Source organism: Corvus moneduloides, chromosome 11 (genome assembly GCF_009650955.1).
Source record: "Corvus moneduloides isolate bCorMon1 chromosome 11, bCorMon1.pri, whole genome shotgun sequence".
In the NCBI taxonomy this organism is placed as follows: Eukaryota; Metazoa; Chordata; class Aves; order Passeriformes; family Corvidae; genus Corvus; species Corvus moneduloides.
The window spans coordinates 320714-342982 of NC_045486.1; the positions used below are offsets into that span (position 1 = coordinate 320714).

A 22269-nucleotide genomic window follows, 5' to 3' on the forward strand; every position below is an offset into this window, starting at 1 on the left:
ACCGCCCCCTGGCACCGCCCCCCTGGCCCCGCCCCTGGCCCCGCCCGCCCCCGGCACCGCCCCCGGCACCGCCCCTGGCCCCGCCCCCCTGGCGCCGGCGGCGGGCCCGGTGCGGCGCGGCAGAGCTTCCGCCAGGGGGCGCGCGGGAGCGCCGCCGCCCTTTCCGGCAGCCGCCGCGATGCCGATGAAGGGCCGCTTCCCGGTGCGCCGGACCCTGCAGTACCTCAGCCAGGGCGACGTGGTGTTCAAGAGCTCAGTGAAGGTTATGACCGTGAACTACAACACGGCGGGAGAGCTGAGCGAAGGCGCGAGGTGAGTGCGGGGCGAGGCGGGAGCGTGGGCTGCCCCTGCAAAGACACCAGGGCTTGCGCGGGCCGCGCCCTCCGCAGAGACAACGCGCCAGTCCTTGCGTGCTTTTCTCTTTCTTTCCAGAAAGTTCGTGTTTTTCAACATCCCCCAGATCCAGTACAAGAACCCTTGGGTGCAGATCATGCTGTTCAGGAACATGACTCCCTCGCCCTTCCTGCGGTTCTACCTGGGTAGGTCCCGCCGGGGGCCGCCGGAGCTGCAGAGCCGTGGCCGCGCCGCGCTTGTGCCGTTCTCCCTCGGCCCTGCCTCGGCTGCAGCGCGCAAAGCCCCTGCTTGAAAGGAACAGGGCTTTAGCCGTTAGCAGCTCCCCTAGAACCACCTTCATGGAGGTTTTGCTTTTGCACTTAAAACATTGCATTAAACATTAACTGCAGCAGGGAAGCAGATTGTTCATTTGTATGCGTTTAAAGCCTCTCTAAACGGCACGCAGGGGGGGAAGTGGTAGCACCTGATACATTATTATGAATTTTTCTTGACAGACAATGGAGAACAAGTTTTGGTTGATGTGGAAGATAAAACCAACAAAGAGATAACAGAGCATGTTAAAAAAATCCTGGGGAAAAGCAAGTAAGTAACATGTAGTAAGCTAACATACCATCTACCATACATAATACAAACTTTTGTGGAATACAGAAGGAAATACCACTTTTCCCAAACAAAATTGACACAAGCATGGGGAAGTCCACAAGCTGGGGACTGTAAATCCATCTTTCTGATAACCTGGGTCTATGGAAGGGAGAGGAAGTATTGCAGTTGAGACTTCTGAGAGTAACAAACCGATCTCTTTTCTAGAGGAACACTTGAAAAAGAAGAAAGAGAAAGGAAAAAACTATCACATCCAGCAACCTTCGGGCCCAAGAAGTATCATCTGCGAGAATGCATGTGTGAGATTGAAGGCCAAGTTCCCTGCCCTGCTTTTGCACCATTGCCCAAAGACATGAGGGGAAAATACAAAGCTGCTATGAACAATGAATCAGCAGCCTGACATCTCAAGATCTCAAGTCATGCAGCTGTTTTTCCTCAGGGCTGGACAATGAAGGTGCTTCAGTGAGAGACAAGAGCTAACAGTTAGTGGGAAGAGGAACAAGCAAGTTCGTTCAGTACAGACAACTCTGCCTCATAAACCTTCTTACAGCTACATTTGAATTGTTTGTATTATTACAATAAATATTTAAGTGAAAAATGAATAAAAGTCGAAACTGGCACCAAAAAAGCTGGGGTTCTACTAAGTATTGCAGTCAACACTGGAAAACAAAATTACTAGAGTCTTACTTCCTGTTCGTGCCTGGACATAGACAATTATGGCAAAACCAGTATCATGTTTTCTTTGGGACAGAGAGGCTAGACTAGAAAGTTAAATCTTGGAAGCAGCACAGAATTCCATAATTTATAGAAAGTGGTGCAAAAGTCCCTCTTGTACTAACTGAAGACAGCCAAATGATAATGTAACTCCAATCTCAAATCAAATATTGAATTTTCTTAATTTATGTAGTTATGAATCAGAAACAGTTCAGAGTCTTCATTTCCAGCAAGATACAACTTTTGCAGCTGATACTGCAGCTCTGAGAAACACTGACCCAGTCAGGAACGGAGAATGGGCAAACTGGTATATGAAAGATAAGTTTTACAATTATCAAAAAAAACCCTTCTAAATCATCACAGCTTCTGCATCACCAAACACTTACACCACACCTGTAATATGTATAAACATGATAGACTGTACTCCATTGTACAGACCTTTATGTCAGGCTTATCCATGCCAGTTACTGTAGAACTGTAGTGCAGCATTTCTGAACTCATGGTTGAATACAAAATTTCACACTGATTGAAGCATCCTGTACAAATTGTTAAGGACAAACACAACACAAAATAAACATGTTGTTTTATTTCATCTCTTTTTACAAAGTTTTCATACAGAGTAGTGCATGCAGTTGTAACAAAAGTCAATGCTAATTAGTTATTGAGCTTTATGCTTAAGACATCTTCATTCCCTTGTGCCTTGCAAGCCTCACAGCACTCCCTATACCAGCGAAGTTCTTCACTTTTGAGATGACTTTAGTATTAGCTGTCTACTCTATCACATTTAACACTGACAAAGATCATGAGGTATGCTAGTCTGTTACCTGCTTGTAAAAATAATGTATTACATATACAATAAGAATAGTTATTAGTGTATTAGCCAGAAAATATAAACAAGGCAGGATAGTTGCAACAAGGAAAAAAACACATTTAATTTGAAAGCTGAAGCCACTGAAACATTTTTTCATGTTGATACCTAAAACAGCATTAGGTTAGAGTGCAGGAAGCAATCCTCCTGACTAGCAACCAAGTCTGTCCTAAATAACTGCCTTACACTATCTCTCTTAAACAATTCCAGGGATTCTGTTTAGCTATCAACAGTTTTTGCTGCCTTCATGAATCTGGTGCCAGGCACCTATGTTCTGTTCAAGACCTTTCAGAATCCTCTGTTCTTTCTTGGTGCAAAATAACACTCGGGGATTCGATCAGCTCTGATAAAACATCAGTGTAAGAACTTCATGGTCTTAAGCCAACCTCTTCTGCACACCTTTCAAATCCAGATTTGGGGTACACCAGACAGAACATCAGGTATCCTTGACTGGCTGGTCTGAGTTACTTCAACCCCTTACTAGTGCTATTAAGTGAGGATATAGGTGGTTTGGGCTTTTTAAACAACAGTTCCACAAGTCCCTACCTCCACTTACTCACAGCTAGGAACTAGAGCTCCTGCTCTTTAGGTAGCAGTTATTTGTCTCTAAAATCTTATGCAGTGTTGAGGTTACAGCTATGTCAGTATCAGAGACATAATTAAAACACATGTCCCATTCCACAGAACTTCACACTTCTGAGTAAGGCCACTACTGTTAGTGCGATCTGCCTGATTTTCTTCCATTTCAGCTTTAAATAAAGAACCCTTTAAGACTAACTCACCACCACCACTACTGCAAACATTGATTTCTGATGATGAGCCTGTGCCTCTCAAATATAAAAATCAAAGCAAGTTTTTTTTCTTTTGAGAAAGATTCCATCTTTCTCAAAAGCCCTGCATTTACCCAGCTGTAGGTCCTTCCGCATCACAGGTGCTGGCTGTCACCTGGTCATCCCCCAGGCCACAGGATTACAGGAGGTCTTCAATCTGAAGTTCCTTATGTAAAACAGATATGCCTGATTCTCATAAGAACTGAGGGAATCTAACATGAGAAAGAATTGCTATTTGGCACTACTGCAGCCACAGACTTTTTCTCCCAGCTTTCACAAAATTCCAGTTCCGTGGCATCTCAGCTTTCCATTATAAACTAAATTTTGTGTTGAGTGCTACAAAAAAAGTGTTCTCACAAATACAACAAACATGATCATTCTGTCACCCAGATGATTTAAAGGAAGGTGTAGATTCCATAATGTAATTAGCGATTGGAGGTTCACCCTTTATATTATAGTTAGAAGTGGTGCTGGCCTGATGCCTCTTTCCCTGGAAGTGAGCACTTGCTCCCTTATGAGCAGGTCTGAAGCCAGCATGATGCTATGACACCAAAGTCTGTGCTCAGAGCAAATGGGAAACCAGAACTGATGAAAAGAAGCATCCAAATTTTACTTGGGAATCTTTATACAGACACTAAAAAGCTACTCATAAACTAAGATCAGTTAGAAAGTTCTTCTCAGTCTTAAAATCCCTTTTATGTATTTATTAGCATTGCACAAACTTGATCTGTGAGCCTGTACATTCAGCACCCTGGCGAATCACAGCAGCTCTTTAACAGCATGTTCCCAGAACACCATTAGCATTCAGCTACCCTGGGTCAGGAGAGGATGAAAGAGTTTTAGAAAAGTTTTCATCTCTCTTTAGTCAAAGCCACACTTGAAAGGCTAACACTACAGCAGGAAGCGGTAAAGAGGGCAAACCAACATTCCAACCAGTTCCACATCATAGTTCCCTATTAGCACTTAACCCCTTTGACCAAAATAAGCATTCAATAAGACCAGTTAGCATTAAAAGTGCTGTAAAAAAGTTACTTTAAAATTTCTTACAATAAGCTTTTGAGACCAGCAGCATTCCTCAGATTCTTTCTTCAAGACTGTGTAGTAGTGGCAATGTCTAAATGAAAGTGCTTTCAAGTCAGGATTCTCCCAATTTCCTCTTGTGATCTGTACTCCTGCCTGTAAGTATCTGCTTTACCTTCCCATATTTAACAGCAGACTGAATTGTTACCCAGCCCTATTGCTGCTGCTTCAGCAGTTAGATTTCTCCTTCTGCTTTGCTAATGTGTGCTTCAGTTCCTTTAAGTTCTCTGTCAGTACCTCCACCTCATCCAGTCGTCCACTATGTTTGGCATCAAATATATAAGCTTTAATATTATCTATCTGTTGGAGAAGCAGCTCTTCCTCTATAGCCTCCTCTCCAGAGATCTCACTGCCATCCTCCACTTCAAAGGGATTGACAGAGGATCCCTCTTCAAATGGATTCCCTGAACTCCAACTGCCCCCAGGCTTTTCAAATGGATTTTCATCCTCTTCAAAGGGGTTTGAAGTACTGCCAGGTGCTCCATTACTTTGTTCATCCTCCTCCTCACTTTCAAATGGATTATATTCTTTTTTACCACTTTGCTGAGCTGTGTTAGAGAAAGAAACCATTGGAGAGGTGTCTTTGGCAAACGGGTTAGCAGGATCTTCCTCTACCTGAGGGGTATCTGTTTCATCCTCAAAGGGATTTAGACAGGCTGGCTGATCCTGGTCTTTGTCACACTGTGGGACATTCTGGGGTTTGAGTGTGAAGGTCAAGGGCTCCTTAGCTGGCAGCTGCTCAACAGCAGGAGTTTCAAAATTTGTGTCCCCTTTCATCCACGTAGCAGCCAAATGCTGTTTGACTTCCCTGAAGTCTAAGGAGCGTGTCCTTGAATGCTGAGACATGAATTTATGGTGCTCTCTTTCCCACTCTTTTTCATGAAAGACCTGAAGTTCCTTCCTCTGTATCTCCTCCTCTTCTGCCTGTTTTTTAGAAAGCTCAATAGCTTTCAGAGTTTGTTGTTGATCATATTCATCCTGAAGCTGCATCAGGTTCTCTTGCAAAGTATGGACCTCATCTATCCTATTAGCTGCCTTTGCTTGCTTAATAAAGGATGTGATATTGTCAATCTGCTGAAGAAGTGGGTCTGCTCTCTCGCTCTCTCTCGAAATGCTAGATGTAGGTAACCAGCCTTCAGATTTTCTGACTGTTCCTTTTTTTATGTGAGTTTCATCACCATTAACTGCAGATGCAGATATGGAGATAAACCCCTTCTGCTTTTCCTCTTGTTTTCCCTGTGTTTCAAGAGCGACCTAAACAAAAAAACATGTAGTAAGAAAACACCATGTGCTTGAAAAATTTCATTCTAAATATCCATAGATACAAGTTAGTTGATCTTAAGATATTGCTGGCTGTTGCTAAAAGGGATCAGCTGCAGCTTTGGTTGCTTTGCAGAAAATTCTTACTTTCATACTATTCCTTAAATGCTTCCCATGAGTTTGTGATTATATTGATGAAAATCCCATGACATCTGCCTCTACAAACTTGAGGGAAAGTAGGAGCAACAGTTCTCTTTATAGAGGAAAAAAATGCCTAATGCAGCTGTGCAAAAAGTGGTCTAGATTGATTTGGACATTAATCATATCACATATTACTACAGCAGACAGCTGTAATAGAACATCAGTGTTTAAGGTCACTGGTATCACTGGCTTTTGGAGTGGGATGATTCTTATTTCTCAACTCATACCTCAAGATGAAGTTGGCTTTAGTTTATAATTAATGATGTCCTCCCTCCTAAAGGAAAAAACCCTCTCTCCCTGAAGAGGCATCCTTATTCTAATATGTCATTTTCCACTAATGAAAGAAGTTTCCAAATTCTACTTCTGTGAGTGAATTCCTGAACACAATTTCAAAGTCAATATAAACTGACACACTTCAGGGCTTGCTCTGCACGCACTGCAGCAGAAACAGCCCATGCACCTGAGTCCCTGCTGCTTTCTAGAAGTGTCCAGCTGCTCCATGCCCACCTACTTCTGTTCTGAGCAGAACAAAGCAGGAGCTAGATGAATCCCTGGGAAAGGGGATGGGACAATGTGGATGAAAAAATGACAAACTGAAATCCAGTGTTGAAGGCAACTACTCATACCCACACAGCTCCCAGGCTTGTATCTGTGAGAAGGCCTGATACAAGATGTAGCAGATCCTAACCTGTCTTACCGTATGCAGTCTTCTCTTCTTCAGTTCTTCATACTGATCCTTGGTTGGCAGGGACATTAGGCCAAGCAGTTTTTCCTGGAAAAAATCGAAATGTTTACAGTGCTGCTTGCAGGTATTCAGCCCATTTTTCAAGTCCTGAAGAAGAGATACTACCAGCAGAAACCCCAAAAACACATCGAAGATGCTTCTACACTGCAGTCCCCACGGCAGGTCTGCACACACCTTTGCTGGCACAGCTGCACTGCTGGGTGGGCCCACACCTCAGCAAGGGGAAGAGCCAAGGCTCACACATCTCTTAGGTTTCCCAGGCCCAGTGCTGCTCTGAGTGCAAGTTCTGTGTTCAAGACAGCTTATTTAAGGCTATCATAAGTCATTAGGGGAACTACAGAAAATGCAGAAAATGTATAGAACTCAGGCTCCTGTCAAAATAGTTCCAAATCACAGGGCTGCCTAGCAGAGAAGAGAACGCTATCTAAAATGTACATTCATCTCACAGCATATGCTCTATTTACCTGAACAAAAAGTGTAGCTGAGTATCTTATCATTCGCTGAAGTTGTAGTGTTTTAGGATGAGGTTGAGGATCTTCGTGCAAGCCTAGACTCAAAATCTTCTTACTGAATCAAAGCAAACATACAGCCTCATCAGTTCTAAAACAAAATCAGGAAAAATGCAGCAAAAGCAGAGAGACAATACTGGATTAAAAACTTCTGATGTTCTTTTAGATAGACAGTTTTGGATATTACAATTTGTAACACTTTCCACTCCCAGCCTTATAAAAACAAAGAAACCCTGTACAAATAATTCCTTCCCCCTAAATGGTGCTGCTACTTGTTTCCTCTATGTTTAGTTATTCCTACTGCAGAGGAATGTATGAATTTTAAGGCTGGAGAAGAAAGTAGAAATTGGTAGTGTACAGGAACAGCATCTACCTTTTCAAATGCTCTTTACAACAGAGCAGACAAATTGATCACCCATATAATCAGTAAAGTCATAACAGAGATACACACATGCTGGGGGTAAAAGGGAGAGAGATGATCTTTTACCTTAAGGCATCTATAAATTCATACATTTTTTGAATCTCCACCCTCAAGTCGTTAGCATGATCAAGGTTGTAGGCTGTCTCCCCAGCACTAAGGAATAAACAGAACTTTACTGTAAGTCATGCATCCAGTTAACACCACATACAACATTACAAGTTCCCCCAAGATGACCAAGATTCAGCAGTGGTAAGAACTGCTAACACTAGAGGGCTGGATGACTTTATTTCAGGCTCATGTTTAAAAAAACCTTTCTTTGTAACAAAAGTGGAAAATTATAATCATTTTGTGAACATGAACACTTCATAGAAGATAATTTTATTTATGATTATATTATTACTACTCTAGGAGAAACTGTATTCTAACACAAAAATGCCACTCAACAAGTAATACCTAAAATGTACACTTGCTTAGCAAATGTATCTATTTTGTGGAGATTTTTTTCAAGGCAACTTGGTGGGAAAAAAACTCTGAGTAACTAACTGTACCACTAAAGCACAACAGTCACCTGCACTAGCATGTAAGAAAGCAAAATAATAGGCTCAACAAGGTGTACTATTTAAGACGCCATTACATGACTGTCCACATAGGGACACAAATCAATTACAGACACTTTTCTAGAGTCTCCTCTTTATTGATAAAACAAATTAGGATTTAGTGGGGAAAACTCTTCACCAGTTTTTAGCTTGCCTATCCTTTTGTACCACAAATATAAATTATAAGAATCACTTTCTCAAAAGCAACTTCACTACCCACAGGATTCCAATTTCCAGGACACAGTACTAGTCAGAAAACTTTAATTTTGCCAATAACAAGCCTGTTGTTTTCTGACGTTTACTTCCATTATCCAGGACATTTGTATTTTTACTTTTCTCCAGCTGCCAAGTCACATAACCCAATCTTTCATGAATTAATGACAAAAGGCAGTAGTATCTTAGCACGTTTTTCACCTTCTGTACTTCTTTCTTCCTATTACAAGGAGTGTTTTTGCAAAAGCAATTTTGTTACTAATTTTTCTACAACCATTAGATCTAAAGGACAGGTACAGCAATATTTGTTAACTTTCACTTTTCAAAAGGAAATGCTTCCTAGTCAAAGACCAATGTGTGTATTTCTCTTACTGTACAAGCCAAAAGTATAACCTGGCAACCTCTTACAGAGAGAGTTGGAAACACTTAAGTTACCCCAGTGAGAGAATACTACTGCAAGAAATTACGCACAAAACTGAAATATGAGACTGTTGCTTATTCAGTGCAGCACAGGGTAGGCCAGGTACACTCAGAACAAGTGCTAGGTGAAGGTGCTTTACACAGAACAGACAGGAAGTGTTCTAATGATTTGCTGCTGCTGGCGTTCCTCAGAAGCCAGAGCATCCAGCTGAGGACAGCAACAGCTTACTGCAGCTGTTTTGAAGAGGCTCATTTACACAAGAATTGTAGCCTTGTACTTCCTTTTTTGCAAAGATGATGTGTCAAAATATGATAGTAGTGCCTCACTGGGAAGTGGCTTTAAAAAAATTAACCGAACGACTTCTCTGTATGTTACCACTAATAATTAATTCAGTACTTCTTTGTATGAAGAGCATCCAGAAGACAACAGATCACGAAACACTGATTTTTCTTTTAATGTACACACTCTTGCAGCCTTAGTACACCACTTCCTTACTACTTCCCACACTTAGAGGAAAAATACATATACTCATAAACATAACCAGCAATGGGGCTTACTTTAGTGATTCTGCCATCCTTATGTATTCTGGTGCTTTCTGGTCAACCTTCTCCATGCAGAGTCGAAGTTTCTTGTTTAAAACAAAATATATAAAAAGAGAACTTATATTAAAACATGAATGCAAGAACATGCTGACATACATCTTTTCATGCTGCTTGTGCAGATTTAAAGTTAACCATGATGAAAGCCACTTTAACTACTCAGGATGACAAGACTCTCCTGTTATCTTCAGAACACATATGGCGTTGTCAGGAACAGAGAAAGACTTGCTGTAGACCTGCAAGGTGGACTTTGAATCAAGAAGCTGTTTGAATGGATGACTTGGACAACTTCTAGCCTTACATCTTTTCACCAACAAGAGCATCAACAGAAACTCCCATTAATACTAACCCAGGTAGTTTGTGGACTCTACTGAAAAGATACCTGGTAATCATCAGTACCAGCTGCAAAGCACATTTGAACGTCATGTTGGTAGAGGTGGTTCAAAGAAAGCATTTGCCATCAGTGTGAGGACAAACAGTGGGGACAACATCAAGTCCCATAGCTGCAGTGCAGCCCACCAATCAAATGCACAGCGTATCACTGGTTTAAACAAGTTCACAATTTTAAGAGATGCATGTCTGAACTACTAGTTCCAGATGAGAATGAAGATGTATTTTAAAAAGATGTTTGAAATTAATGCGGGATATAAATACTATATTGCAACTGATTCCAACATTTCAGATATGTCTTGGTTACGTGGCATAAACACCCAACAGCCTCTTCTAACACAAGTCAGTATTAAGTCATAAATTAAGAGCTTAGACATGAGGTAACAAGCCAAAAGTCAAGTAGTGACCACTGCAGACATACACACTGTAGCACAGAGCTTGACTTACCTCATAGAGTTTCACAATTTCTGGTGTGTATTCTTTCTCATCAATCTGTTGCTCTCTCTTCAACAGGGTGTCTTTGCAGTGCTGACAACAACGGATTCGGTCATCATCCTTCTCATCCAGAACAGAGCTCACGCTGCTTATGCTGCTAATGCTGCCACGGCGGGAGCCATGGACACTGTTGGGTGAGGAGTTCGGGCTAGTATGAGAACCCAAGGCCTCTTTGCTGGCACTAGTGAGTTTGCCTAAAAATTATACACAGGTAATTTTACAGTAACTGGAGAAGCCAAAAGATTTTACCAACACAAACAAACTGCCCTTTAACAGAAACTTTACATTTAGGTGGTATTAGAAAACCAGGTTGAAAGAGTCTGCTGAAAGCCATGCAGGGATTGCACGACAACCACAACTGCAAGTCGGAATTTGGGTCTTCACTGCAAATCCTGCTGTATTTAAAACTAGCTAGAGAGCAGGCTGCTGAGCATCACCTACTTTGCTCATGCCTAGAAGCATTCTCATGTTTGAGCCTGCACAGTCACAAAACAATGTGTAGAACAGGTATGATAATGGTGTCCAGGCATTGTGCTTGAACACTCCAAAAGTGTTTAAGTTAATGTCATTTATGTCCACAGAAAATAGTCTCCTCTCCAGTGTACCACATGAGGAAAATAAAGGCTTGAAGTAGTTCTTAAAGGCCTATACGTGAATTTCCTTAAGTTGTTGTCCCAAGGTGCAACATTTGGACAACACAGACAAAATTGGAAATATCCACAGTATTTTTAAATGTCAAGAACCTTGGCAGTTCCTAAAGTTAACAGCTCCATAGTTATGGTACTCAGTAGAATAAATAATAGCTGTATTCAGCAGGAGTTCATACTACTATTATTTCTAGTAAATTTTTCAGTGTTATGCAACACTTCCAAATCTGAAGGAACAGAGACAAAGAAAGGAGAAATCATTCTTTGTATTCTGTTTCATAGACAAGTGTCTGCATGAAACTGAACGGAAGTTTTCTGCAGAGCCAGACTATTACCAGCATATTTTTTTCTAATGACAAAAAGCCAGGATGCACTCAAAGCGAACTAAGAAAATGAAGAATAAACTCCATAGTACTTACTTGCCAAAGGAAGATTCACAAATTCCATGCACTTCTTGCACATAATAGACCCACAAAGGCGGCAGTGGTGACGTCGGTTTCGGATACTGAACTTACTGCCACAGTCTGGGCAAAATGGAACATCGTGATCACTGACCCAGGGCACAACAGACTTCTCTATAGCTGTGAGCAGGAATACACACCACATAAGTATTCAATTCTTCAGCTGGTTAAACTACAGGGGCAAATAATCTCAGGTAAGCTCACACCAACCTCTTATTTTAGCTGACTCAGTGTTTGCTCTGTCAAACGATGTAAGCTGGTAGAAGATAAACAATATATTCAAGAAAATTATACTTTTGCAAGGAAAAAACCCAACACAACTCAGCCCAACAAGTAAAAGAAACCTGGCATTTTTAAGAGCGAGGAGTTTCTGCCGGTTTTACACCAGACTCATGCAACTTTTGTACTTTTTTTCTAATTCCATATCCATACAAGTGCTAAACAATGACTTGTCAAACCTGTACAAATCAGCAAATTGGTTTTGCAATAATCCTTATTGCAGCCAACATTACTGCATCTGAGCCAAAATGCAAGTGTACCATTGACAGATTTTGAAGAATGAGAAGCTGGAAGAATAATGACAAAAAAAATTGGTGAGTAATTTAGTGAAATAAAAGATGGAGAAAATAAAACAGGAGAACAGATGGTTCTTGAAGCATGTGGAAGTAGCATATTCAGCTTGAAAATGGTGCATAGAAACAGAAATCATACCCACAGCACAGGCTCAAACCATGCACAGTACTCAAGGTAATGTATAAAGAGAGTCATAGTTTAGTATCCTTTAGAAAGTGTACTCCTAGATAAATGGGCACACTTCATACTGAAATATAATTTTTTAAATCTAGGAAACATTTAGAAGGCTGGAATATTAAAAAGCACCAAATTTACCTTTTCTAACCTGATTATTAACTTATTGACTTCAACTACATAGTGATCAATCCTGGCTGCTCGGTGTTTCTTGAATTCAGAAAGACGGCTTCTCATAGCACCTGCAGAGATAACAGAAAGCTGTCCTCGTCACCCAAGTACTCTGTATGGATTTAAATGCCTCTTGAAAGACAGATGTCTCTTCACCATTTATTTCTTATGTTCAAATTCAATTTTAAAGACACATTGGAATCCTACATTTTCACAGCGTTGCTGTAAATAAAACATGCAGGTTAAAGCCTAATCTTCAGGCTACCAATAAACAGTGTTTTACTTCTACTACAGAAAACAAGCAGCACTATGTTAGAGAGAACATCTCCAACAATTTTTTTTTCTCCATCTTCATTTGTCAGTTACATTTGGTAAGCTGTTACCTCCTAGCAGTGTTCTCAAAACCAACTCCCTTTAGTTTCCTGGCTACATGTTGAACAAAGAGAAGAAGCAAGTCCAAGGATTACCGGAGGTCTGTGCAACATCAATTTTGTTTCCTGCTTCTGATCATCTCTACACCTTTAGGGGTCTGAATCAAATCCTTGATGACAGTTCAGATTTCCAGAAAACTGATCACCAAGTATTGATAGAACAATACAGCATCTCTTTAAGAAACGTACAATTCACAGTTGATTACGGTTTAAGATTACTCCTTTTCCAAGTAAGGTGGGCGAGGTATTAAAATTCAAAGTTATAGACAAAAAAACAAAAGACCCCATACCAACCAACCAACAAAATCTTTCTTCCAGCTGGTAGAACTCAAAATCAGATGTTGCTTTTTGATGCTACCTAACGTAAGAATCTCACTTCCTCATGCTAATAAAATAACAAAAAAAATCTCCAAAGATGCATTCATAGGAGTGAAAGAGTTCCACTGGGTAACTGATTTAAGCCACTGCTTTGGAGACATCACACAGTCCCTTTCACTGATCCATCCCATGCCAAAATCCCTAAGATTCATCTTCTCAACTCTCACAAGAAAGCAGTTCTCACTTCTCTAATGTTCACAAACCTTCTCCTTCAATTTACTGTTTGCTAGTATTTACACTATGATCGTTGCTCAAATACTTACAAAGTCAAAAGTAAAGCAATGTACAGAACTCAGACCCCCCAGACCCAAAGGACTCAGCCCTAGTCTGTCAGCACCATAGTAGAAACCCTCCCAGGATCCACCGGACATGGTGCTGCTTCCTCCTCCCAAAATAACCACAGTTTTTCTGTTATAGTAACAGATCATTGCCAGTAGCAATATTTATAATTACAAGCTCGGTCAGCTTATCTTTGAAATCCTACACATCTAGATTTAGATTCAGAGGAGTGGGGGTTGTTTGTTGTTTGGTTTTTTTTTGGTTCGTGTTCTTTTTAAAGTAAGCCCCCTTTTAATAAGAGGTGATCTACACCTCAAATCCAAGGAAAAAGCTGAAAGTTTTATCAATGGATAATCTTTTTGTCAAACATGCAAAGTAACAGCTACTTTAAGTGTAGCCCAAAAGCTGGAGATTTTATATACCTATAATTTAGCTATTAATTAGTGGATTATCTGTTTTGTAAAGTCACAAAATGAAGCTAGTTGCACAGAGATAAACACAGATTAAACAGATCTCAGCAGCACAGGCACAATGACATGACAAACAGCTACCTGAAGGGTAGTTTGGGTACTGATTCTATACACAGCTTTTTCTTCTCCCCATTAACTCTGTTTTTCCCACACCCCACCCAATGCAGACAGGCTGCCCACAGTTAATATGCAAACCAGAACCCCCTGCTAGTGAATCCAGCGCAGCACAGACACAATTCCAAGCCACTTCAGCAATACTGTAGCACTTTCTCAATTCAGCTCAAAAGTTATCCCCACTGTGTATTGCTTTCTAGCTCTCCTACCTACTTCCTGGGGCTCCCACATGTATGGATCTATTCCACCATAGCTGAATGACTCATATCGTTCCTGAGATCCAGAGTCAGTTCTGTCATCATCTTCTTGTTTCAGCAATTTCTTCTTTGCTCTTTTGGCCTTCTGGACTAGATCTGAAAAAGATAAACCCAAGTTTTCTAACATGTCAGCAAGTCACCAAATATTCATCATGTGAAGCCAGTATAGAATATTCCCCTTCTTTAACAGAAAGTTTTTTCCTGGATAAGTTTATCCTCAAAACATTCTTAGAACCAAAATGCAGTTCAGAGCACCATAGATGACACAAAATGCTCTTTGTTGTCTGTTGTAAAGTAGCCTGAGGTCCTAAGAACAAAACAGTAGGTTAAAACATTCCATTGTGGGACTTCACTGTAAAACAGCAACGTGTCTTAAACTATGGGACCTGTCACACAGCAAGGGGCACCATATAGTTTTATCTTAATTCTCCTAATTCCCAATTATTTTCTTCAGATTCAAGGATGTTCAACACTTTCCTTGTCTTGTTGCACAAACTATGAATTTCAGTGTGCTTGTACACATAAATAATTTTTCAAATACTCAATAGCCCACTGTTAGGGCTAGGGTTTCACAAAAAAAAAGTTGATTAATATTTCAAAAGTCTATCTCAAGAGAAAAAAAAAATTCATGACTGCTAGGCCACTATTTCTAGCATACTAAAACAAAACCAGAGAGACTTTTGCAGGAAACACAGAGAATTATTGCCATATTTTAAACGTTTTTCTCTCAATATAAAATAACACAGTGCATGCAAGGGGGTAAAAACAGAACTCAAAGGGATTTTCCAAACACTATTGAAAGGTGGAAATCCATAACAGATATGGGACACTCCTAACATCTCCTGCCAGTTCCACCACTCACATTCTTTTCCACGTTTTTGCAACAACAACCTTTCTTAACTTTACACTTTAACTGCAACCACAGTTTTATCTACTGTCAAAACAAGAAATTAATGAACTGGAACCTTGCAACTACCAGAGATTCCCCATATTCTCTACAGTCTTCTGTACCCTAATTCTTGGGTATTCACGGGGTTACAGTAAACAGAATAAGTAAGATAAAAATAAGTAGATAAGTAGATAAAAACAAAACAAAAAACCCAAAGAGGTCAATAATAAAAATCGTGCATAAAATCAGACATTTGACGAGTCTTTAGCGCCTACTTTAAAATAAATTTATGGAAAGTATCGGGAGAAGGTAAATACTATGGCCCAAAGAGATATGCAGAAGAATGGAACTGCATGCCTCGCCTTTAAGTCCCTTCAATTAATATTTTATTATTGTCAGACATTTGGGAGCACTCGAAGTACGAGCAGGGATTTCCAACGGCCAAGCCGAACGCGTCACCGCGGCCGCCCTTACTTCGGAGCTGCGCCCTGACGTCCCGGTCTTCGCCCGGGTGCTGCTCCTCGTAGTGCGCCTGGAGCTGCCGGAACGCCTGGAGATCCTTCAGGCACAGCGGGCACAGGAAGCCCTCACGCACTTCGGCCGGGTCCCCGAAGGCCGCTGGGCAGCCCGACGCCATCGCGGCCGCGCGCGCTGCCCTCACCGGCTGCCGGGGTGCGGGGACCGCATCGTTCTTAGGCACGGCCTGAAACGAACCAGGGCAGCGCCGTGCGACCGGCGGCGCAGGACGGGGACGGGAAAGGCCGGGCTGGGCGCGACTCCCCCCCCGGATCCGCCGCCCCGTCCCTCCGCGGCCCGGCCCGGGGCAGGAAAACGGCCGCGCGCCTCTCTCGGGGGCGGGGCCGCGGCTGCGCGCGAGCAGGGAGAGGGGCGGGGCTGGAGGCGCACCACCCGCCGGGGGAGAGGCCGCTGAGGGCTGCCCCGCCTGCCCGAGGGGCCGTGGCCCAGCGAGAGCCCAGGGATGGCCTGGGAAAAGCCCAGGGCCGGGCCCGCCTCACCCCAGCACCCGGTGGGTGTCTCCAAAGCAGGGCGGCCGCGGCCTGTCCCGCCTGTCGGGAGCGACGGAGCGCGGCAGAGGGCGGGGCGAGCGCTGAGCCATCGATGAGAGGAAAGGGCGGGGACAAGGAGGGCCAGCCCGACACCGCGCGGGGGAGGCTGCCCAGCGCAGAGCTATCGATGGAGGTTGGGAGCGGCAGCGGAGGACACGCAACGGGGCCGTCGTCTCTCCTGAGGCCAGGGCCGCTCGCCATGTCCAGACACCTTGCAGTAGGCCCCGGTAACGGGCCCGCAGAGGTGCGGTGGCAGAGTCCTCTCGGGCGCGGGACGGCGCTGTCATGTGGGGGACACGTGTCTCGCCCCCGCTCTTTCCCGCCCTGCTGCCCTGGGACCGTTCGCACAGCACGGGTGGGTCTGTGCTGTGTGTCCGAATCGCTGAGCACGCTTAAGAGCAGCACCGTTGCCAATATTAACACGCCCAACGTTCCCTTTCCCAGCCTACCGAGTCTTCCTAAAGAAAGTGTCCCAAAACTGCAAACCAGAGCAGCCGGTGACGTGCTTAGCCACAGACGGAGCCCAGGAATCCCACTGCTTGCTTCCTGACAAAGAGCTGTGTAAAGCAACGCCAGGGGCTTTTCAGTATCCCCTTTCTGATGCCAGCTTTTGTTTAGTCTCAGCTGGCAGCAATGCCTTATCTCACACACTCCCAATCAAATGGAAGCAATAGGATTGTGTAACCACACTTCGGCCTCATGTGTTAGGATTACAAGCTTTTGGAGGCAGAGATTTTTTTTACGTGGCAGTTCTATTTACACTTGAGTCCTGTCCATTAAAGGTGGATTTTCACTCATCGTGCCCTGCTCTTCTACCCTCCAGGTTAAGTCCTTTAAAACCTTTTCAGCACGGATCGTGATGGGGTGGGGAGGAAGAGAACCAGCCTGAGGAACCAGCCTGAGGCTCAGTGCCTTAGAGGATTCGCGTGCTGTGGTGTCGTCCCCCTGGATTTGCTGGAGCTGGGCAGTTTCCTGGCGGTGAGCCGTACCTGTGCCACCTTTGCTGTTCCTTGCCCCTTCTATCCTCTGTTGAGGCAGTGAGTTATAACTCACTGAACAGTGAAAGAACACTACAGCAATGCACGTGTCTCTAGAAGAACTGCAAGATCCATGTAGGTGCAGAGCTCGTGGGGAGGTTTCTGTCGGCATTTCAGTTTTCTGGTTCCTGTTTCATGTGCGTCATTTGTCACGAATGTTCAGGGAAGGGGCAGAAAAAGGGGTGGGTGAAGGGATGGGAGACGTGGCAGTCACTAGATGGCACAACAAGCACGTCTGAGAGCAGCCGATGGCCTGTTGGGGCCTCGGCCGTGCATTTCACAGGCTTTAGCTGTAAAGGTTTTTGTCCTGCCTGTAAGCTGTGAGCCCTGTTGACCCGGGCAGTCCATCCTTTCCTGCCGTTCCCAAGTAGTAAGAATCAGGTGTAAGGTTGTATAGAAGAGCAAGCTCTTTCCTTAACCCTGTCTCTCCACAGCTTCAGTAACTGCTCTTTTTCAAAAATAAAGTCTTAAAGGCTAATTAAAGTGGTAAATAGAACAATTGAAGTCTGGTGGCCTCCTCTTGGAATACAAACCACGCAGTGAGGGCTGCCTGCAGTGAGTTGCGAGGAGGATGATGGCATGCTGGCACGTGTGCGAGAAATCAAACATTTCACCGAATCTTCAGTTAATTGTGCTCCTTTGCATGTTCTACATTTGACCACACATATGAGAACATGTCTCACCAGATTAATCTTTTTCAAGTACTGATAAAACACCGTGTAGTATCAGTCACTCTTGAAAAGAAATTTCACTCAATATTTTTAAAGGAAAATGCCACTTTTTTGCCTGTTTCTGAATACAAATGATCTTTACCCCGTCCTGAAGAACTACTTCCCCAAGAAGTGACTGCACCTGCTCAGTATGATTTGGGTCTTTATGAGAGTATTAGACTTACTGGGAACATCTCAGAGACAATTAGAGAACTGATATTACAAAGTTATGCCAGATACAGTGATGTGTGGAATGGTACAGTTTGCTCCCAAAGGGAAATTTGAGCTTCTGTGTCCCTTAACAGATGTTGAGCATGATCTAGGTTTGTGCTGGTGTAAACAAGAATATTTTAGCTGCTGTTATTTGGTCAGGCTCATCACACTTCCCCATACAAAGAGTGTTCACAAAGTGAAAACATTCAGGTCAGTCTAAAGCAGTTCAGTTTACAGTGCTTCAAAAGTTAATTTGTTTTCATCCAGCTAGTTGCAATAGGAAGAGGTTTTGGGGACAAATTAAACCTTTCTGCAATTCTACAGGTGCTCTTGGGGACTGCATTTGTATCAGTAATGGCTCACAGTGAATGAATGCAAACAAGCAGTAGCACAGAAGGACTTGCTCCAGCAGCAAAGTCAGACCTGTACGGCCCCATCCTGCCACTGGGATATAAAAGCTCAGCCAACAAAACCCCACATCTGTTAGGTAACTCCTCCTCTGCTGCATTCAAGATCCTTTGGCAAACAGTGAGTAAATAAGTTGTAAAATGTATTTGTGTGTTGTGGTAAGTCTTAACTGTGAGTTTTAGCACCTGGTCTGTTGCTAAGTTGGTCATTGCTACTGATGTCCGAGAAACTTCAGTGGGAGTATGGCTGAGGAAGGGGACACAGTTGGCCCCATAGCCATGGCACAGCCCTATCAGAAATGTGTTCCAGTTGGGGTCACCTGTGTCCTCCGACTTCTTGTAATAACTTCAGTGCCATTTAGAATGTTTAGCAATGGAATCTGCTCTCAGCACAGGAGAGGTAAATGCAAATTATGCCTGTCTACTTCTCAAGGTATTCAAGTAGCATGTTCTTCACAAAAATGACTTACTGAAAAAAAGGTTTAAAATATCTGAAATTTAACAGCGTTGAGTTCAATATGGACTTTGTAAGTAGAGTGTAAGCAGAGTGAAAAATCAGACTGTTCTTGGGAAAATCAGAATGTTCTTTGTAAATATTCCCTAAACTAAATGGTCAGTTAATTTAACTTAATGCTGTTTTTTAAATTGGCCTAAATTCAATTTTATAATTTAATGATAGATTTTTTAAAAATTCATTTTAAATCTCTTTAACACTGAAATGCATAGCATGAACCTCAACATTAGCACAAACCTACAACGTTAATGATCTTTGATTTTAATTTATCAGAGAAAATGTTTTTGTTTGTTTGTTTAGGTGGATCTAAACCAGAATTTCCTGTATTTTTCATTTTGTTCGGAGAACTAAAATATTTTCATATTGCTGTTCAGTTTACCAAAGCTCATATATTCAATATACTCGAGTTGCTTATACTGAACATTTTGATGCATAACAAATCTGTTTAATTAGTCTGTGTAGACGGGATAGAAGCTACATTTCTATGCCAAACCCATGATTTTTACTGTGTTTGCAGTCTCATCAATCCAAACTGACAGCCTGATGGTTTGTAAGAGTGGCAGCTGACTACTTGTTGATCCCCTTTTATCTGATTTGTCAATTAACTACTTCGGTACCTGCAAGCCAGTCATCATCTCAAATTTGTTTGGTCCCTTAACACTGCTGAATAATCTGTCATATTGCTGCTGAGTGTCATATTGGTCCTGAGTGCCATGGAATGGCAGCACTTACATAAAGTAGGCGAATTATGAGGAAGAGAGATAGGAAGATTCAGAATTCCTTTGCATTTACATTTAATTTAATGGTTTAACTGTAAGAGCTGTACACCGCAGTGCCTGGATTCCGTTCAAGGCTCATTTCAAATGTCAAGTACACCACATTTGGGTGCTGTCTCTTCTAGCATCTCTTGTCTTCTCTTTTGTCTACAGACTTGTGCAACAACCAATCCCCTTATTGAAGACAGCATGTCTAAAAGCAATAAGCAGAATACCCCCACCAGTTGGTATTTGACAGGAAATGATTTATGATTTTTTTGCAGGGTTGTTGTTGTTGCTTTCTTGTTCAACACCACTTGCTTGTTCAAAGAGCTTGCTTTTTGTCTTGACTGCCTTAGCTCAGAGAACCGTTCATAAATTCTTACTGTATTTTTCATCTGTCTTGACTTTTCTCCTCTTCCTCTTCTTTTTTCACAAAACTTCAGACACCCCACACAGTACGAGCTTCAAAATCAAGAGGGAATTTATGGTGGAAACATATGCTTATCTGTGAAAATTACTCTAAATCAGCAAACATATTTCAAGCAGATTCTTCAGATCACTTTCCCTAGTTTTCCCAGTCATAATCTAATGTTTTCCTTATACCAATCAACTACTAAATTGTCTATGCTGCATCATATTCATTACATCCATTACAGAGTGAGGATGTCAACTAACTATGGCATGTTGGATCCTCATTTACCCCTATTCCATTTTGCAGGGGTATTTGTGCAATTTATTCAGTCCAGATTCCCCCTCTTTCCAATGCATATGAACAGGAAGAATGTGAGGGAATGTTAGCTGTAAGTGAGGAAGGTGTTCCTTCCGTCTCTCAACCCTTCTGTGACATACTGTTGTCTTGTCTGGTTCACTGGCCATCAGTACAAACCACAGTGGCTGAAATACATTCAAGAGCTGTTTTCACCTTTTGGCTGGGATCATTCCATTATATTGGTATCTGTCATGCCCCATCTCTATCAGAAACTGGTATCCCGCTCTAGCATACCAATACAATTTATGATCTAGTAACACTCCTTCAGCTGGTGCTCCTTCCATCTTGTGGAAGCAGACAAGGTGAATTGTCTGGTACCTGACAAATGTCCTTTCCTTGGTTTCCTTCTTAGGACTTTTAAGCTGTATTGGTTTCATCAAGGAAACAAAGCATGAATGTCTTTACACAGGTCTAAAAGTAATCTTAAGGCAGGTAGATTAATTCATTTTTCTCAAGGAGTTTCCCATCTGGTTTTGTTGAAGGTCTCTGTGTCCACCCCTTCCTCATTACCCTGCAGGAGTGGGGAGTTCATGTTGTTCTTACTGGAAGGGGAGAGAGGCTTCTGCACCCTAATGCTGATAGTCCACATACCCCTTTCCTAAAATCAAAAGGATTTCGCTGTCTTCATTTTTTGTGTCATGTCTCTGTACAATCTAGACCTCACACAGCCTCATCCCTCTTGCATTCTCCACTTGACTTCTTTAGATCATATTTTTTATTTATAACAATGTCCTGAGTGATGCTTTAAACTTGCAGCTGAGACCCTTTGATGTTAACTGGTGAGTTACCAGGGAAGCAGTGACTCTACTTTATCTGTGATGATGATACTTTTTTCAAACTTTTTTCAAACTTTTTCAACTGATGAGCCATTATAAGTAGTAATAAACGTGTTCATTGGCGCCATATGTCCCTTGGAAACACTCAGCCCTTACTAATTACAGTGGGTCAGCAAAGAGGTCAAGGCTCATAAGTGTGTGGGGGGGGGCGTAGAACAGTAATAGTGAGAGGTGTTGAAAATAGTTGCAGGAAATATTAACTATACAGCTGATTCACATGAACTTTCTGCTCCCATTAAAAACAAAGCTCGTTTTGAAGTAAAATCTGTGCTTTAGGAATCAAACTCCCTTATGTCTCAGTAACTGGTAATACCCAGAAATATAAAACTGTAGTGGAATCAACAAAAAACTCATCTGGCGAGGTTGTTTTAGTCTCAATTAAAGCTGGAAATAAGATTTTGCATGACTGCTGCCACATTAGGGCCATTGCACGGCTTTGCTCTGTGGATTTAATTCAGATTCTGCAGAGGAGATTTTTCTACTGACTTCCATGACCTTTGTACCGAGTCTGCTGCTGGTTTGTTCTCATTGAAGAGCCCCAGCCTGCTTGACAGACAGGTAGTGCACCTCCTCAGGGAACTGTGCGACTGCAAGGCCTGGTTCTGCAGTTGTCACAGTGTGAGTGACAGAGCAAAGCTAGTTACTTGTGAATGTTTGCATGGATACTAAATTCTCTTAAGTTCTAATAAAAAGTGACAGTTAGGGGAAGGTATACAATAAAAATAAGATGATGAGAGAGATGTGCAATTAACAAATTCTTATAACTAAACATATTGCTAAGAGATTGCACTATACTTACTATTCAAAGAAGCATAGCA

General features: G+C 42.3%; 2 protein-coding genes across 3 annotated transcripts; one reads left to right on the forward strand and one right to left on the reverse strand.

Annotated features, from left to right (window-relative positions):
• Positions 1-101: 101 nt before the first annotated feature.
• Positions 102-2260, forward strand: MRPS25 (mitochondrial ribosomal protein S25). Its single transcript, XM_032120729.1, has 4 exons — positions 102-312; positions 433-539; positions 849-936; positions 1162-2260. Exons 1-4 carry the CDS (start codon positions 179-181, stop codon positions 1352-1354), a joined length of 522 nt encoding a protein of 173 aa, XP_031976620.1. The 5' UTR covers positions 102-178; the 3' UTR covers positions 1355-2260.
• RBSN (rabenosyn, RAB effector) lies at positions 2235-16240 on the reverse strand. 2 transcript variants are annotated; one of them, XM_032120725.1, is made up of 12 exons: positions 16157-16240; positions 15615-15843; positions 14204-14347; positions 12293-12393; positions 11615-11660; positions 11363-11524; positions 10249-10490; positions 9370-9440; positions 7649-7735; positions 7117-7219; positions 6596-6679; positions 2235-5700 (listed from the first exon to the last, which is right to left on the reverse strand). In XM_032120725.1, the coding sequence occupies exons 2-12, from the start codon at positions 15775-15777 to the stop codon at positions 4615-4617; spliced, it is 2289 nt and encodes a 762-aa protein (XP_031976616.1). In that variant the 5' UTR covers positions 15778-15843; positions 16157-16240; the 3' UTR covers positions 2235-4614. The 2 variants fall into 2 exon arrangements, with proteins under 2 accessions (XP_031976616.1, XP_031976618.1); XM_032120727.1 differs by lacking the exon at positions 16157-16240 and having other exon boundaries at positions 6605-6679; positions 15615-16061.
• Positions 16241-22269: the final 6029 nt, after the last annotated feature.

Excerpts from the sequence above, each read along its gene's own strand:
- MRPS25 (XM_032120729.1), top strand. The coding sequence starts at position 179 with ATGCCGATGAAGGGCCGCTTCCCGGTGCGCCGGACCCTGCAGTACCTC. Across the intron at positions 313-432 it reads GAGCTGAGCGAAGGCGCGAG|AAAGTTCGTGTTTTTCAACA; the intron begins GTGAGTGCGGGG and ends CTTTCTTTCCAG. Across the intron at positions 937-1,161 it reads AAAATCCTGGGGAAAAGCAA|AGGAACACTTGAAAAAGAAG; the intron begins GTAAGTAACATG and ends TCTCTTTTCTAG.
- RBSN (XM_032120725.1), bottom strand. The coding sequence starts at position 15,777 with ATGGCGTCGGGCTGCCCAGCGGCCTTCGGGGACCCGGCCGAAGTGCGT. Across the intron at positions 12,394-14,203 it reads GTGGGAGCCCCAGGAAGTAG|GTGCTATGAGAAGCCGTCTT; the intron begins GTAGGAGAGCTA and ends TTATCTCTGCAG. Across the intron at positions 11,661-12,292 it reads TAATAATCAGGTTAGAAAAG|CTTACATCGTTTGACAGAGC; the intron begins GTAAATTTGGTG and ends ATCTTCTACCAG.